Source organism: Camelina sativa, chromosome 6 (assembly GCF_030686135.1).
Source record: "Camelina sativa cultivar CO46 ecotype springtype chromosome 6, ASM3068613v1".
Taxonomy (NCBI): Eukaryota; Viridiplantae; Streptophyta; class Magnoliopsida; order Brassicales; family Brassicaceae; genus Camelina; species Camelina sativa.
In genome coordinates, this window is record NC_141885.1 from 20,209,264 (window position 1) to 20,224,642 (window position 15,379).

Here is a 15,379-nt window from a genome sequence, read left to right on the forward strand (position 1 = left end):
TTTATCTGGAGGCAAGTCAACAACATCCCACGTTCGAAGTAGTTCTAAAGCAGTAATCTCATCCTTGGAAGATAAACGCCAATGCTCATGTTGCATAACTTAAAGGTTCTCGGTTCTGTATATGCATCAACAGCAGCCAAAAAAGCTTTTTGCGAAGCAGAGAATCTATCAAGAGTCATAAAGGCTGACAAAGGATAGAGACACTTACTTGAGGACTTAGTGACTGCAGGGAGAACGCAGGGAGGAGGTTTATCATTGACAGCGACCGTGTTGGTGACATACGGTTCAAGTTGGGTCGACGGACGTTTAACGCTATGTCCACGGCCAAGTGGTTCTTCTACAACAACTGGTGGTGCTTGCGTTACCGGGACAGTATCTAACAAAACTGGTTTCGGATCAGGCAACACTGGCGGTGGAGGTGGCAGCAGATCAAGAGAAGGAGAAGTAGACTCCCCCTCAAGAGTAGCGTTCTCAGCAGGAACCTCAAAGATACAAGGATCAGAAGAGATCACCGTAGTGTTTTCACGGCCCAAAGTGTCAACTGGTCAGAGAAGAGTGTGAGACTGCAAATGGAAACACATTTTCATAGAACTGAATGTCTCGAGAAACAAAGAAAGCATGTGTCTTTAGATCAAGAACAAGCCATCCCTTTTTACCAAAAGGGTAACCAAGAAATACACAACGAGAGCTCCGTTATGCAAACTTATTACCAGCTTTAGGTGTCCGAGTTGCATAACAGAAACAACCAAAAATACGAAGAGTAGTGTAATCAGGAGGGCGTTGGCATAAAATTTCATATGGAGACTTGCCATCAAGAAGCAGAGAAGGCGTCCGATTGATGAGAAAACACGCAGCCTGTATACTTTCTCCCCAATACTTGATACGAAGACTTGATTGAAATAACAGAGCTCGGGCTATATTGAGTATATGTTTATGTTTCCTTTCCACCCGTCCATTTTGTTGTGGCGTATAAACACATGAAGTGTGATGAGTTATACCATGTTCCGCAAAATACGAACGCAAGGGTAGAAACTCAGTGCCATTATCCGAACGAACTGTCGTAACCTGCTTTCCAACTTGACGTTCAACCCATGAGACAAAATTCTTGACCACAGTTGTGACTGCTGATTTTTCACGCAACAAATGTGTCCATACCGCGCGAGAGAAGTCATCAACAATGGTGAGAATATATGTAGAACCACAAGTAGATTTCGTTTGATATGGACCCCAAACATCACAGTGAATCAAACTAAACAAATCCTCAGATTTATTAGAACTCTCAGAAAACGAGAAACGAGTCTGTTTTGCTCGACAACAAATATCACAAGTTGCTTCTAAATCACTAACACCAGTAGAAAAATTGCCAATACCCGATAATAAAGTAAGAACTTTAGAAGAAGGATGTCCCATTCGCTTGTGCCACAAGTCACGAGTGTCTATCTTCCCAATCCGGCTTGCTTGAGGAAGAACCGCACTAGTCAGATGATAAACCCCGTCCCGTGCTTCACCCGCACCAATCAAAGTCCTTGAAGTTTGGCCCTGAATCAAACAAAACTCTTTGGTAAATATCATAGAGCTAGCAATGTCATCAAGTAAGTGAGAGACCGAGATTAGAGTAACGTGAAGATCAGGAGCATAGAACACGTTTCGGAGAATCATCTTTCCACCAAGATTTAAGGTGCCTCTACGTGTAGCCCAAGTGAGACCATTATTCGGTAGTTTGATATGGCACACAGCAATGGAAGTAAGGTCGCTTAGCAACGTAATGTCACCAGTCATATGATGACTTGCACCGGAGTCGATGATCAAATCAAAACGACTATGCTTACCATAAAGTATGAGTTTATCAATCTTACCAGAGAGCTTTTCGCCAGAAGAATCCTTTTTATTCTCAAGGAAACTAGCCAACGAGGTCCACTGAGCCGGAGTTAGAGATGGAATGCCAGCAGAAGGTGTTGTTGTGACTTGATTAGCAATTGCTTGTGAACCACGTCCTTTGTCTCTTCCACGTGTTGAGTTCTTCCCACGGCCAGAACCAACACCGGTCCCTTTGTTTGAAGCCGTTTGATCAAGCCACCATTCAGGATAACCAACAAGTTTAAAGCATTGTTGTTTCTCATGATCGACACGCCCACAATGAGTGCACATAAGAGATTGCTTGGAAACAGAAACCGACAAGCCGATTGTTGTGCTTGGCATCTCCTCTTCCCTTGTCACTGTAAGGTGACGTTCTTCTTGCACAATTTGCGAGTACACTTGCCCTATGTTCAGATCAGGTAAACGTGCTAGCAAATTCGAACGAGTAGTTCCAAATTTACGACCATCCAAACCCATCAGGAATTGATGGATACGAATCGCTTCTTGTTTCTTGTTAAACTGCACCATTGAAGTACAGCTTGACTTCTTACAGCAGCAGGAAAATCCTCTATCAAAAGCAGCAAGATCATCCCACAACATCTTTAACTTGCCGTAGTATTCCTCTACGAATTGTCCGTCTTGTTTAGTTTTCTGTATATCATCGTGAAGTTGATTTTCACGAGTGCTATCGTTCACCGAGAATCTCGTTTTGATGTTCTCCCACATGACAGAGACATCATCAACAATAGAGATAGATGAACGCAGTTTTTCTTCTATGCTAGCCATGATCCAGCCGATGATTAGGGAATTCGCCATATCCCATCGTTCTGCATCTTCGCTACCATCTTCAGGTCGTTGCAAGGTTCCATTGATGAAACCCAATTTTCTTTTTGTTCGGAGAGCATTCATCATGAGCTTCGACCATCGCTCATAATTTTCTCAATTCAACAACACAACGGTTAAAATCTAACCGCTGTGTTCGCCGGGTTGAATCTGGTAAGGTGAGATCAACACCGGTTCTTTCTTTGCATCGTCGCCTGACACGTTCGTCGAGGATTAGGATCGGTTGTTTTTTTTTTCGAGAGCAAAACTTTTAGCACAGGCCCAAGGTAGGCTCTGATACCATGTCAAAGTAGAGAATTGCTCTGAATGTTTTCGTGTGTTATATCAATTGGGAAGAGTACAATATATATAGGCTAACAATTACTTGAACCCTAAGCAAAGAGATAAAATCAAATCTAACAAATATGAGTAATCCTAATCCTCCTAATATTTGTGTATATCGTCTCCTATTAGGAAGTCAAAATCGAAGATGCAGACTACGACTACGGAACCCCCTACACAGCCTCAGCCTCAGCCTCAGAATCAGCAGATGATGAGCTTGAGTTTTAGTAGTCAGATGTCTAAAGAAGATGAGGAGATGGCTTGTTGCCTTGTTGCCTCGATCTGCTCTCTCTGCTTTTAGGGCTAATTAAAGAGGATGATATTATAAGAAGAGAAAAGTGGTCGTTCGTGATAGGGTTAAGGCTCAGCTTGGTCGTGTCGAGCAAGAGACTCGTCGTCTTGCTAACATCCGCGAGGTTTGTTTTTCTTGTACTTTTGCTTTAGAAGATAGTTTGTTTTAAAGATGTGAAATTGTAGAAGAAGATCATGATATAAGCAAAGTGTGAAACTTTTTTTTTTGTTTGCTCTCTCTTAATGACCGTGGACAAAATATTTGGACGTTTCAACTCTTCCTACATTTAACGGATTTGAAAGTATTCACAGGTTTCTTTTTAACGATGAGATTATCATTCAAGTCATCAAAATATTTTGCCGTGTGTGGTAGAATGCGATCAATTTAATGTATCTTCCACATTTAATTTCGTGCATTCTTTTGCGTTAAAATGGTTGGTTAACTATGTGGAAGATACATTAAATTGATCGAAATTAAATGTAGAAATTCTTCCACATCATTTTTGCGTTAAATGTAGAAATTCTTCCACATTTAATTTCGTGCATTCTTTTTCGACTTTTCAAACAATCAAAAATGATGTAGTTGCTTAAAAATCAAATCATTATTTCTTAACTATGTTATATATAGTGAGAGGCCTACAAGAAAGCCCAATGACTTGTTTTGATTTTAGTTTCATTTTTTTTTTTTTGGCCCTAATCATAATGATTTGATTTTAGAAATAATCAGATTGTTTCTTGTACATGATGCTATTACACTTCCCCAATTGGTTTCTTTGTTTTAAGAGTTGAACCTTGAGAGCAAACTTAGTTCGAAACTAGTGAGTTTGATACTTTCCATACAGAAAGGTTGCTACTTTGTTAGGTTATGCAAAGAAGATCAGCAAAGTTGAACATCGCTGATTATACCGATGGAACTAAGAGTTAAAAAAACTCTTGAAGGTATTTATGCTTGTTGCTTCCGTAGAGGACTTATCGAAGAAGAAAATGAGAGCTACTTCAAGTGATGCAAATCTCTGTGTTCCCTTCGGTTGACAAAGTCTGAGATAGAAAGAATCATTAAAGAGAAAGCCACAAAGGGTTGCGGAAGGAGGAGAAGAAGAGAATGTTATGGCGAAACAATTGCCCAAAGAAGCTTTCAAATGCAGATGAAGGATCTTCAGTTCCTTCAACAACAACACATAGATTCTTAACAATAGAGGTTGAGATGACCCGGCCAAACATGTTTTTTTTTTTACAGTGAATTATAAATATGCAATAACTTTTTAAGTATATTTATGTTTTGATTCTATGTTCATAATTCAAATAGTCCACAGTCTCTACGAAATATGCCTAAGAAAGTCCTTCGATGCTTGGATGGAACATATTCTAACAAACGAGTACTATATAACGACTAACGAGTACTATATAGGATCAAATGATATTGAAAAAACTAGTGGAAGCGAATCAATCTCACCATCATGAGCTGCAACCTGAAATGGATCGAGGAAGGCCACTTGGTGGAGAAATTTGGGATGGATCAGATTTCTCCTCTTCCTTGAAGCTCTATAGGCAGGTAGAGTCATATGATACCTATAAACCAGCTCCAATAGATTGAAAGTACAGACGAAATTTGATTCTATAACTTAATAAGTATAAGCTTAGTTTTCAAAAGGATGGTTCTTTAAGAGAAAATTAATATACTCCATGTTAAAATAAACTGATTTTTTTTTTTCCATGGATTGATGTATGAAAACTTCGAATAAAGAAAGGGTCTAAACATTCAAGCACTCAAAAACTACAAAATGGTTATATTTTATTCAATCAGCTTTGATGATTACATGCATTTGATAAGAGATATAGTGATAACAATAATTTTTTTTTTCTTTTCTTAAGGACCATCCTCCCATTTGAAACAGTATGGTAGGTATCCCATCTCACGAGGAATGCGACAAATAGGGTTTTCATCGCTTCTTCCCACATCCCAAATACATTCTTTGCAAACTGGAGGATCTCCAAATTGTTTATCATCTCTCGATGCTTTAAATATATAAAAATAGTGAGAACCTCCTTTATACCACGTAAAATGACAATGATACTTCGTAGTTTTCCAGAAGTTAACATGAAATCTAAAGCTCCATGTACCATTCCAAGGAATATGGATCATCCCAAAATCATCTTCACTAGACTTGCAATGAACATTCAAAATTTGTTTGTTTCTTACTTTATTACGGATTATAACATGCTTTTCAGCTGAAGGTAAAAAGCCATCGCCGCCCGAAGATGGGGTTTCCGCTGAAGCATTTGATAAATCTAAAACTGAAACAAAAAGAATAAGAGTAGATGACATCATAAACAACAATATAAGATGAGGTTTATCAGTGAAAGCCATTGTTAGGTAAATTATGTAGGATTTGTTAGATACAACTTATAAGCTCCCTATTTATAGATGTAACAAATTAAATGTAAACATTAATGGAACGTTGAATGCATGTAGTTAGTCTATGATAGTATTACTATTTTTTCTTTTTTTTTTCATGTCAAGTTTATGTTAATTCAAAGATGTAAATATATGTAAATTTTTTTATTGTTTTCCTTCGGGTTATAAATAAATTAATTAACCTTTATAGACTTGCATTGCATTTAAAATATTTGGAAACAAATTAATATTTTTGACTGTAAAGACAATATTTTTGATAGTGACTTGATGTTGTCAAGTTATCAATATCAATATTTTGTAGATTCAAAATGTTTTTTTGTTTTGTTTTATCAATGAATTCCGCTGTAATTAAGATTCCTCTTTGTCTCTTTCATGTCTTTCGTTATGGTAGTTTTTTTAAGTTATCTGATTTGCAAAAACCTCGCAACAGTTGAAACATAAGTGTTTTGTATATGGTGAATTGCTCAATCCCTAATAGTCATTGACTTGATTCAATTCATAAGAAGACCAAATCAACTTTTGCGAATGAAGCTTATTATGTAATGTATCAATCATTGCTTTTTGATACAAATAATTAAAACATATAAGAATTTGAATCCGCTGGAATTAAGCACGAACAAACATGAGATAAAGGTGTCAGGTTTACTACGATCTTAGATGACTTCTGTCTAGGAAATGGACTAGCATAAACCTTGACAGTCCCTTTCACGACAAATTAAGTTCCATTTATTGGCTCATCAAGTTTCTTAGATGGTGTATTTGTTATATGGTAGTTGTGATACAAGTACAACAAATTAGAACAACATACTCCCTCTGTTTCATATGAAGTGTCATTTTAGGATTTCTCACACCTATTAAGAAAATCATTAAATTTTATATTTTACTCCTTATTAATATATTATACAATTTTTCTATTGGTCAATAAATTAAATTAATAGGAATAAAATTGGAAAATTTACCAAACATCAATATTAAAAATACAAAGTGATTGACACTTATTTTGAAACAAAACTTTCAGTCTAAAATGACACGTAATATGAAACAAAGGGAATACAAAATTATAGATAATAGAGTATCAGAAATGATGCATGCTTCTATAAAAGAAAAATTTTATCCATTAAAAATAATAATTTGCTCATGTGAATATATATAAAAACTTCAAATAAAGAAAACTGAAACATTATAGTGGTATCATTTATTCAATCAATTTTGATGGTTACATTTTTTGATAAGATATAAAATGATCACAATGATTTTTTTTTTCTTAAGGACCATCATCGCATTTTAAACAATGGGTTGTCTTTCTAAAAAAAAGAGGAATACGACACATAGGGTTTTTATCATGTCTTCCCACCTCCCATATTCATTCTTCACAAACATGATAATCTCCAATCATACTATCATCTCTTGATACTCTAAATTTATACAAAGTAGATTAAGACCCGTGCTAGAGCACAAGTTGAAATTCTTTTTATTTATATTATAACTTTTATATAAAATATAATTTATGTGATTATTTTTAAAAGTTGTTGTGAATAAAACAATATGCAATAAAATCATATGCTAAATATGAGGATTTGAAATTTTTTTGAGATTTTGTTGCTAGTATAATCGAAAATCACTCTTAATCCGTAGAAGAGTGATTAATTTTTGAAATTATATTGCCTATATATGATTAATTAAATATTATGTGGAGATTTTTTTTTTTGAATATCTTTATTAAGAGGATCTGAAATTGAGATTTAACTAATGGTATATAACATATAACCTATCAAATAATTAAATAATTAATCTTATAATCCATATTGTATAGTTTACAGAGAAATGTTGTGTACTTCCGTTTTATTATATAGGGGATATTGAGATCCACCTACGTGCGGCGTAAAATGACAATGAAATTTTGTAGTTCTCCAAAAGTTAACATGAAATTAGAAAGAAACCCCATGTACCATTCTATGGAATATGGATCATCCATAAGTCATCTTCGCTAGAGCTAATAATCCCAGGGGGTTCGACAATAAAATTTCATCAATCCTTTGTGTTTGAGTCCAAAGGAAATAGCTTTATCGATGGAAAAGCATATTGACGTGTTAAACGTTGTTCTCCTAAACTCAGTTTTAAGGGTAATTAAGCTAACAAAATAATGTAGTACAGTACAGTACAGACGAATTGTTAAGGTTGAATGAATCTAAAGTAATGCGGTAGGTAACGTACGAATACGATGGTTTAACTTTAAAGGCTCCCATACTAATTCAAATAAGTAAGTTGTACTTTAATTTAGTTTTTTAAAGAAACGATCATTGGAGTTAAAGAATATGACGTAAGCAAGATTTAAGTATGTGTTGTCCACCGAACTCAAAAAAAAAAAAAACACATGATCCTATTCCTACCTTAGCTCAAAGTGGCTGTTCTTGTAATAGATAAAAACTGAATCTTTCTTTCGACTACAAAAAAAAAAAAGTTGTATCTTCTTCTTCTTATGTAGGAGGAGACAACAAAAATCCTCCGTTGAACAACACACTCTATTCGAAGATGTCACCGAATCTTCTTCTTCTTCTTCTCATATTGATGTTCCTGTCTTTATCTATCACTTCGTCTCTGTCATCTCCGTCACCGGCTGATTCTCCTCCTTATCTATGGCCGTTGCCAGCGGAGTTTTCGTTCGGAAACGAGACCCTCTCGGTGGATCCCTCCGTGGCTTTAATCGTAGCTGGGAATGGCGGTGGATCTCCGATTGTTAGAGCTGCGTTTGAGAGGTATATGGGGATGATCTTTAAGCACGCCTCTGGTAGAGCTTCTCTGTTGGCCAGGATCAGGTTTCTGAGAATGGTTGAGTATGATATCACTTCTTTGAAGATCGTTGTTCACTCTGGTTCTGACGAGGTAACAATAAAAAAAAACCAAAAATAATAATAAAAAAAAAAAACCAAAACTTTGACTCTTTTGATTGGTAAATTTTGAATCATTTGGGATATGAGAGTGACAAATATATTAAATTGGTTTGGTCAATTTCAGCTTCATTTGGGTGTGGATGAGAGTTACACATTGATGGTTTCGAAGAAGAATGAGCAATCCATTGTTGGAGCAGTCACGATCGAGGTTTTGTTGCCTGCTGCTATCTTCTATCTTTATATGAGGAATGTGGCTGTCTGTAATAATCTTATGGGTTTACTAACTCTTTCTTGTGGTTTCAGGCTAATACAGTCTATGGTGCTCTTAGAGGATTGGAGGTGTGTGCTTTCATACGGCGAGAGTCATTGGTTCAAATCCAATAGTAGGTAAACCCGGCCGAAACCCCAGCAAGTAAGTATAAATTCTCAATTTGACTATGTGGTTTACACTAACTTACACTTGCTTTGTTTTGATTGTATTTGCAAAGCTATGTCTTGACTTGTGAACCTTGAACTGTTTGCTCAAACTTCCAAGTTTAGTTCTTGTTGAGTGTTGTTGATTCTTATGCTCTTTTGTGTTCTTCTGTGAAAAATTTGCAGACATTTAGCCAATTGTGTGCCTTTGATTATTTAACCAAATCTGTGCAAATATATAAAGCACCCTGGTATATTCAAGACAAACCTAGATTCCAATACCGTGGCCTGCTAATAGGTAATTTGTCCATATCTCTTTCTTTGCCTTGCTTTCATTCAATCACACATGTAAATAGAATGTAATCATACGCTGGCTATTACTTACCACTTATTCTGTGCAGATACGTCAAGACATTATTTGCCAATTGATGTTATTAAGCAAATAATTGAATCAATGTCCTTCGCTAAACTTGTAAGAAATCATGCTTGTTTTCTTCCCTTTCCCGGATCCACAAAGTTGAACAATCTTCTAATATTTATCAGTTATCTAATTTCTTCCCCATGGACGGTTATGTGAGGTAGAATGTCCTGCATTGGCACATTGTAGACGAGCAATCATTCCCTCTTGAAACTCCTACATATCCTAATTTGTGGAAAGGAGCTTATTCAAGATGGGAACGTTATACTGTTGAGGATGCTTCTGAAATTGTCAGGTAATGGCTTTATGTTTTGTATGTTAAAGAAGTAGTTTGTGTGAGTAATATTAACTATCTTTTCTACTTACTAATACTCTTTATTTTATATTTTTCTTCCGTTTTGTGTTTCATGGTCGGTTTGTGATTTGTGAAGATTTGCCAAAATGAGAGGTATTTGTTTACTAACTCTGGAGCCTAGCATGATCATTATGGCATGAAACTCCTATTCTTTTCGAGTTGAGAATGATTTTAAACGGATTCTATGTGATTACTGATTTCAAATTTGACCAGATACCTCTCATGGTGGAAATATTTATTGCAGGTATTAATGTCATGCCTGAAGTAGATGTCCCTGGCCATGCGGAATCGTGGTAAGGACTATAACTGGAAATTCTTAAATTTTGTTATCATCTTCTTTTCTCTTTATGTCGCTATATTGTTTCGTCACACAGGTCTTTTATGTTCCACCCGAGATTGTAATATCATAAAGTAGCATAGGATTTTCAGTTTCTAAGAAGTTAACAAAAGAGTGTTTCTATACTGTACTTTGTATTACAACACTCCTAATGTTGAAGAATAAGTTTTGTAGTATGGGTTTAAGCTGTAGTTTCTTTTTAGGAATTTATAGCTTCCTTTTGCTTTAATGACACAAATATGATATCTGTAACATATGCGTTGCTTTCACTGTAGGGGGACTGGATACCCTGATCTTTGGCCCTCTCTGTCTTGCCGAGAGCCCCTTGACGTTACTAAAAATTTTACATTCGATGTGATTTCTGGCATTTTGGCAGGTCTACTCCAAGTACTTACTTCTTTATTCCATGTATTGTACACATTTGAATCCGTTACTCCTTTTCTAGTTTTCTAATCCATTTAGTATTAATCGTGTAAAGAACAAGTTAATCTTGAGATGCGGCAAAAAGTTATTAGGAAATCTTGATCCATCCAGCATTGTATGTCTTGCATTTTGATTTTGGTGTGTTATTATGTAATATGCACATTTATCCGTATGTCCTGTTTAGATTCTCATATTTTCTCTTGTGTTTCGGTTTGTAACAGATATGAGAAAGATATTCCCATTTGAGCTTTTCCACTTAGGTGGTGATGAAGTTAATACGGGTTAGTTGTTTAACACCCTGAAATCTCTGCTTCCATGTCATCTAGTCATGTGTTTTTGCTTCTCTTAAGAGCTTCACTTCTCGGTTTCTTGTCTGGCAGATTGCTGGAAAAACACAACTCATGTTAAAGAATGGTACAGTCTTGACTCTCCCACTCTTGTCTCGTTAATTTAATACGTTAGCTAATTGATATAGAAACTCTTGCTTGTTTGTCACATTTCACCTTCCCCTTTTGCTTGATATGTTCATCATTCTCAACTGCAGGCTTCAGGGTCGCAACTTCACGACTAAGGATGCATATAAATACTTTGTACTCCGAGCGCAACAGATAGCCATATCGAAAAATTGGACACCTGTCAACTGGTACAATCTTTTACAAAGATTGCATTATCTGTCAAGTTCTTCAAACCTATTCTTACTGCTGATTGACTCAAACTTATATATATAACAAATGGAAAAGGTGTTTCAGTTCTAGCTTCATAAATGTCTGTTATGTTTGGCTTTAAAATCCAAAAGATTGACATGAATTCTGTGGAATGATCCCAGGGAAGAAACCTTCAGTTCCTTTGGAAAATATCTTGATCCTCGGACTGTGGTGCACAATTGGTAAGAAAACCATTGAAAACAGAAGTCTTCGTCTGATCTTGTCATAGTTTTGAATGCTATATGTCACAACCGCTGTCTAAATCTCGTTGCAGGCTAGTGTCTGATATATGTCAAAAAGCGGTAGCAAAAGGATTCAGATGCATTTTCAGTAACCAAGGATATTGGTACCTTGACCATCTAGATGTTCCGTGGGACGAGGTTTATAACACCGAGCCTCTACATGGGATCAATGAGACTTCTCATCAAAAGCTTGTAATTGGAGGAGAAGTTTGCATGTGGGGTGAAACAGCTGATACATCCGTTGTCCTTCAGACTATATGGCCGCGTGCTGCAGCAGCTGCAGGTAAACTCTACATGATCTTTAACTCTGTACTTTTAAATGGTCTCAGTTCGAATTTGAGATTTTCCTAAATTGTTATCGTTGGTGAAACAGAACGGATGTGGAGCACCAGAGAGGCCGTGTCAAAGGGGAACATAACGTTAACCGCATTGCCACGTCTACGCTATTTCAGATGTCTACTGAATAACCGCGGGGTTCCAGCGGCTCCAGTTGATAACTTTTACGCGCGACGACCGCCATCGGGACCTGGCTCTTGCTATGCTCAGTGATCCAAAACATTTCTTCCCATTGTATATGTAATGTCTCTCTTGTCTGAAATGTGGTTGTTGCATTTGTTATTCTTAACTGTGTGCTTCTCTTAATTACTCAAATCAAAGTTGGCTTTCCTTTTTTTTTTATCTCTTCTTCTGTCTTAGCAATAAGAATGAATCATGAGAACATCAGAAGTTACGATCCAAATTATCGTTAGTATAGAGTTAATTAAAAGTTTAGAACTAAGCTTATGTTTAGTTTAACTTCCACACTTGAAGCTATACAGAAAGAACATTTATCTCGTACCAGTTAACATAAAAGAGAAACCCAATTTAGTAACTCTCTTTCTCACTCTCGAGTTTGTTACAGAAGATGCATGATTGAGTTTGTTATGGTATCAGAGCTCTTCGATCATATGATACATGTATCACACGACGCATCGCTCTAATTACCACATTGGTAATTACCATAAACATTGACTTTGTTAGACATTAGAAAAAAATAAAGATTCCTCACTATTGTAATATTTGTTTATTAACCGGTCTTATATATAATTTTGAGATATGAACTAGCAAAACAACATGGATAGATTGAACATGTAGTGGATCAGAATATGTAATTTCTTAATAGCTAGTAGTAAATATAGCTAGATAACTGTGAATTGTTTTGGTGTTTTTACGTATGCTTTCGTACGTGTTCTAATGTTATTACGTTTCTAAAGCTTAGAAAATGATGGAAGTTTAAAACTCTTATCTATATAGTTTCATAAGGAAACAAGACGTTTTAGTTTACTATATCAACGTAAACTATAAGCTCAAATACTGAAATATATACGAACTGAGTCAAGTCCACATTAAGCTAGCTATGACGTTTTTGGTTAAATAATGATAGTTCAACAATCTATATAGTTCCGGTTTTTCTTATAGTATTAAATCATTTTCCTAGAGACAAATATGGCATTGTAGAAAAAAAATAAAAAGATTATCAAATTGGATTGACGACGACGTGTAGGTTACAATTATTGACCAAAGAAGAACATCAACAACAGCGACTGCGTCCTCAAATTCTCAAGAAAATCCAACGTTAGATTATATCTTACATTAAAAATTATATGGTTTTGACTAGTTCTACTCTTATCTTTTCTAACAAACTGTTTCATTACTATCTTTACTAAAGTCGTTGATATCGTAGGGTTGTGCGTGGTTCATTAATGGTGTATTTTCACTATAAGAAAGAGGCTTCTAGCTTAGAGAGGATTCTAAAGTTTTAACAAAATTTATGTTTTTATAAATTCATGAACACGTACGGATTGGTTTTCTTATGAATGTGTATATTATACACCAACAAAATAAAATTCAAAAATGTGAAAAAATCAAAATTTACTAATGATGTGAGTATTAAAAAAACATTTTAAAAAAACATGAAAATACTATTTCTTCATAAGTTAATATATATAACAAAATTTTTAGAAGATCAACATCACTTTCATCAGTCTTTTCTCTCAAACAACAATATTAATTTTCTTTAATCGAGTAAGATTATGTGTTGCTTCGAACAATAGACTATTCAAAGAGTCAAAGACATGCAAATGAAACTTCAGAGGACTGGCTCTTTCATCAACCTTTATTTTCACCTTTTTTTTCCAACGAGCGATAATATTACTGCAATCTGGTTCAAGGTCAAGGTCAGTTTTGGCATAATCCTGGTTCAATCCACTAAAGAAAATCAATAGAGAATGCATGTTGGCCTTTAACTGGAAAAAGTAATGCTAAATTTGTGAGTACAGTTGAGCAAGAAGGATAAGTAAAATTAACATGACTAAGCTGGGTTGTTTCACTTCTTTGCATGCAAGAGAGGAAAGCACACCGTTGTGTTTAGGAGGAAACATGGAGACTGGAGAGAAACTACTAAGGGAGCTAAGAGAAGAGAAACCTAGAAGATACAAATTAAGGGTGCATAGATTAATAGAGAAGATTGTTTAAATAATGAGTACTTTTTTAGTATTTCAGTGTATTTTTTTTTAAAACATACATAATTTATTTGTAATTCACCTACCAGTTTTCTTTAAGAAAAAAAAAACAAAGTTTTAAGATTCAGTTTGCTTATAAATATATTAGGAATTTTTTTTGTATATTCACATGAAAAGTATCAAACAACACTAATAGGATACATTATACATATTTCATGCCTAAAAATCCTATAACATGTAAGGTAAATCTGATGCCTGAAATATATGTGATCATCATACATTGACCAGTGCTGAGCATCTTTTTGGAAACAAAATAAACTACTGCACACGGCCTGGTCAACACAAGAAACTTGCCATTGCTTTCAAAACTACTTTTCACTAAAACTTTTGACGTCTATTTTTCTTACTAATTATTTTGTTATTCAAACCACTAACATTATGATTCGAAACTTCGAGTGGTGATATTGGTAGAAAACGTTATGTGAAGGATGCAGAATAAATATTTGTCATAAAGCGGCATAAGTATAACCAAATAGTAAAAAAAAAATAACAATAAAAAAGTAACCAAACAGTAGTGATAGATAAAAAAAGCGATAGAGACTAGAATTGTGTGTTTAGTTTTGTATTAAAATAGAAAAATACTTAGCTTCACCTTTAGCCGGTTGAACATTGTATTCATTCCCTCTCCTCTCAACTAATCAAAATTTTCTATTTAGTATTTTATTTAAAAATAATTCAAAATTAAATAAAAAAGCAAAACAAATTAAGAAAACAAATTCTGTATACTTTTATTTAAAGAAAATTAAATATTGGCTTGGTTTAGATTGTACAATCAAAATAGTTTATATATCGGTTTGGGTTTATAAATGAGAATTATAGTTTAGATTCTATAATTAAAATGAAATTATACGTCGGTTTGAGTTTACAAATGTGATAGTTAGGGTTTAGATTTTACAATTAGAACAAAATTATACGTCGGTTTGAGTTTACAAATGTGATAGATAGGGTTTAGATTTTATAATTAGAACGAAATTATATGTCGGTTTGAGTTTACAAATGAGATGGTTAGGATTTAGATTTTACAATTAAAACGAAATTATCTATCGGTTTAAGTTTATAAAATAGCAGATTAAGTTTTTAATTTTATAATAATGTATATAGATTTTATAAGGAGGTCAATGAAATGTATGTCTCATTAGAATATGTTCATACCACACTTTAAACGTCAGAAAAAATGTAATAACGTAGATCGAATAAGGCCACAATCTTTTCTTTGGTCTTATAGCAGTCGTATCAAAATAATTAATCGCTCCAAAATATGATTTTGATAACACAATCGTATAATATATTCATTCATCTTGGACTT

At 34.7% G+C, this 15,379-nt stretch overlaps 2 protein-coding genes across 3 annotated transcripts; one reads left to right on the forward strand and one right to left on the reverse strand.

Moving 5' to 3' along the window:
- Positions 1–5,084: 5,084 nt before the first annotated feature.
- On the reverse strand, positions 5,085–5,692 carry LOC104791814 (S-protein homolog 3-like). Its single transcript, XM_010517787.2, has one exon. The coding sequence runs from the start codon at positions 5,678–5,680 to the stop codon at positions 5,180–5,182; it is 501 nt and encodes a 166-aa protein (XP_010516089.1). The 5' UTR covers positions 5,681–5,692; the 3' UTR covers positions 5,085–5,179.
- A 2,405-nt stretch (positions 5,693–8,097) lies between these two features.
- LOC104791815 (beta-hexosaminidase 1) lies at positions 8,098–12,190 on the forward strand. Of its 2 annotated transcripts, none has more exons than XM_087453469.1 (15): positions 8,098–8,611; positions 8,744–8,827; positions 8,923–8,958; positions 9,220–9,331; positions 9,435–9,505; positions 9,616–9,746; positions 9,883–9,899; positions 10,051–10,099; positions 10,419–10,519; positions 10,788–10,847; positions 10,947–10,980; positions 11,111–11,209; positions 11,393–11,452; positions 11,545–11,795; positions 11,886–12,190. In XM_087453469.1, exons 1-15 carry the CDS (start codon positions 8,261–8,263, stop codon positions 12,059–12,061), a joined length of 1,632 nt encoding a protein of 543 aa, XP_087309595.1. In that variant the 5' UTR covers positions 8,098–8,260; the 3' UTR covers positions 12,062–12,190. The 2 variants fall into 2 exon arrangements, with proteins under 2 accessions (XP_087309595.1, XP_087309596.1); XM_087453470.1 differs by having other exon boundaries at positions 8,103–8,611; positions 8,923–9,031.
- The last annotated feature ends 3,189 nt before the right edge of the window (positions 12,191–15,379 follow it).

Excerpts from the sequence above, each read along its gene's own strand:
- LOC104791814 (XM_010517787.2), bottom strand. The coding sequence starts at position 5,680 with ATGGCTTTCACTGATAAACCTCATCTTATATTGTTGTTTATGATGTCA.
- LOC104791815 (XM_087453469.1), top strand. The coding sequence starts at position 8,261 with ATGTCACCGAATCTTCTTCTTCTTCTTCTCATATTGATGTTCCTGTCT. Across the intron at positions 10,848-10,946 it reads TGGTGATGAAGTTAATACGG|ATTGCTGGAAAAACACAACT; the intron begins GTTAGTTGTTTA and ends CTTGTCTGGCAG. Across the intron at positions 11,453-11,544 it reads CGGACTGTGGTGCACAATTG|GCTAGTGTCTGATATATGTC; the intron begins GTAAGAAAACCA and ends ATCTCGTTGCAG.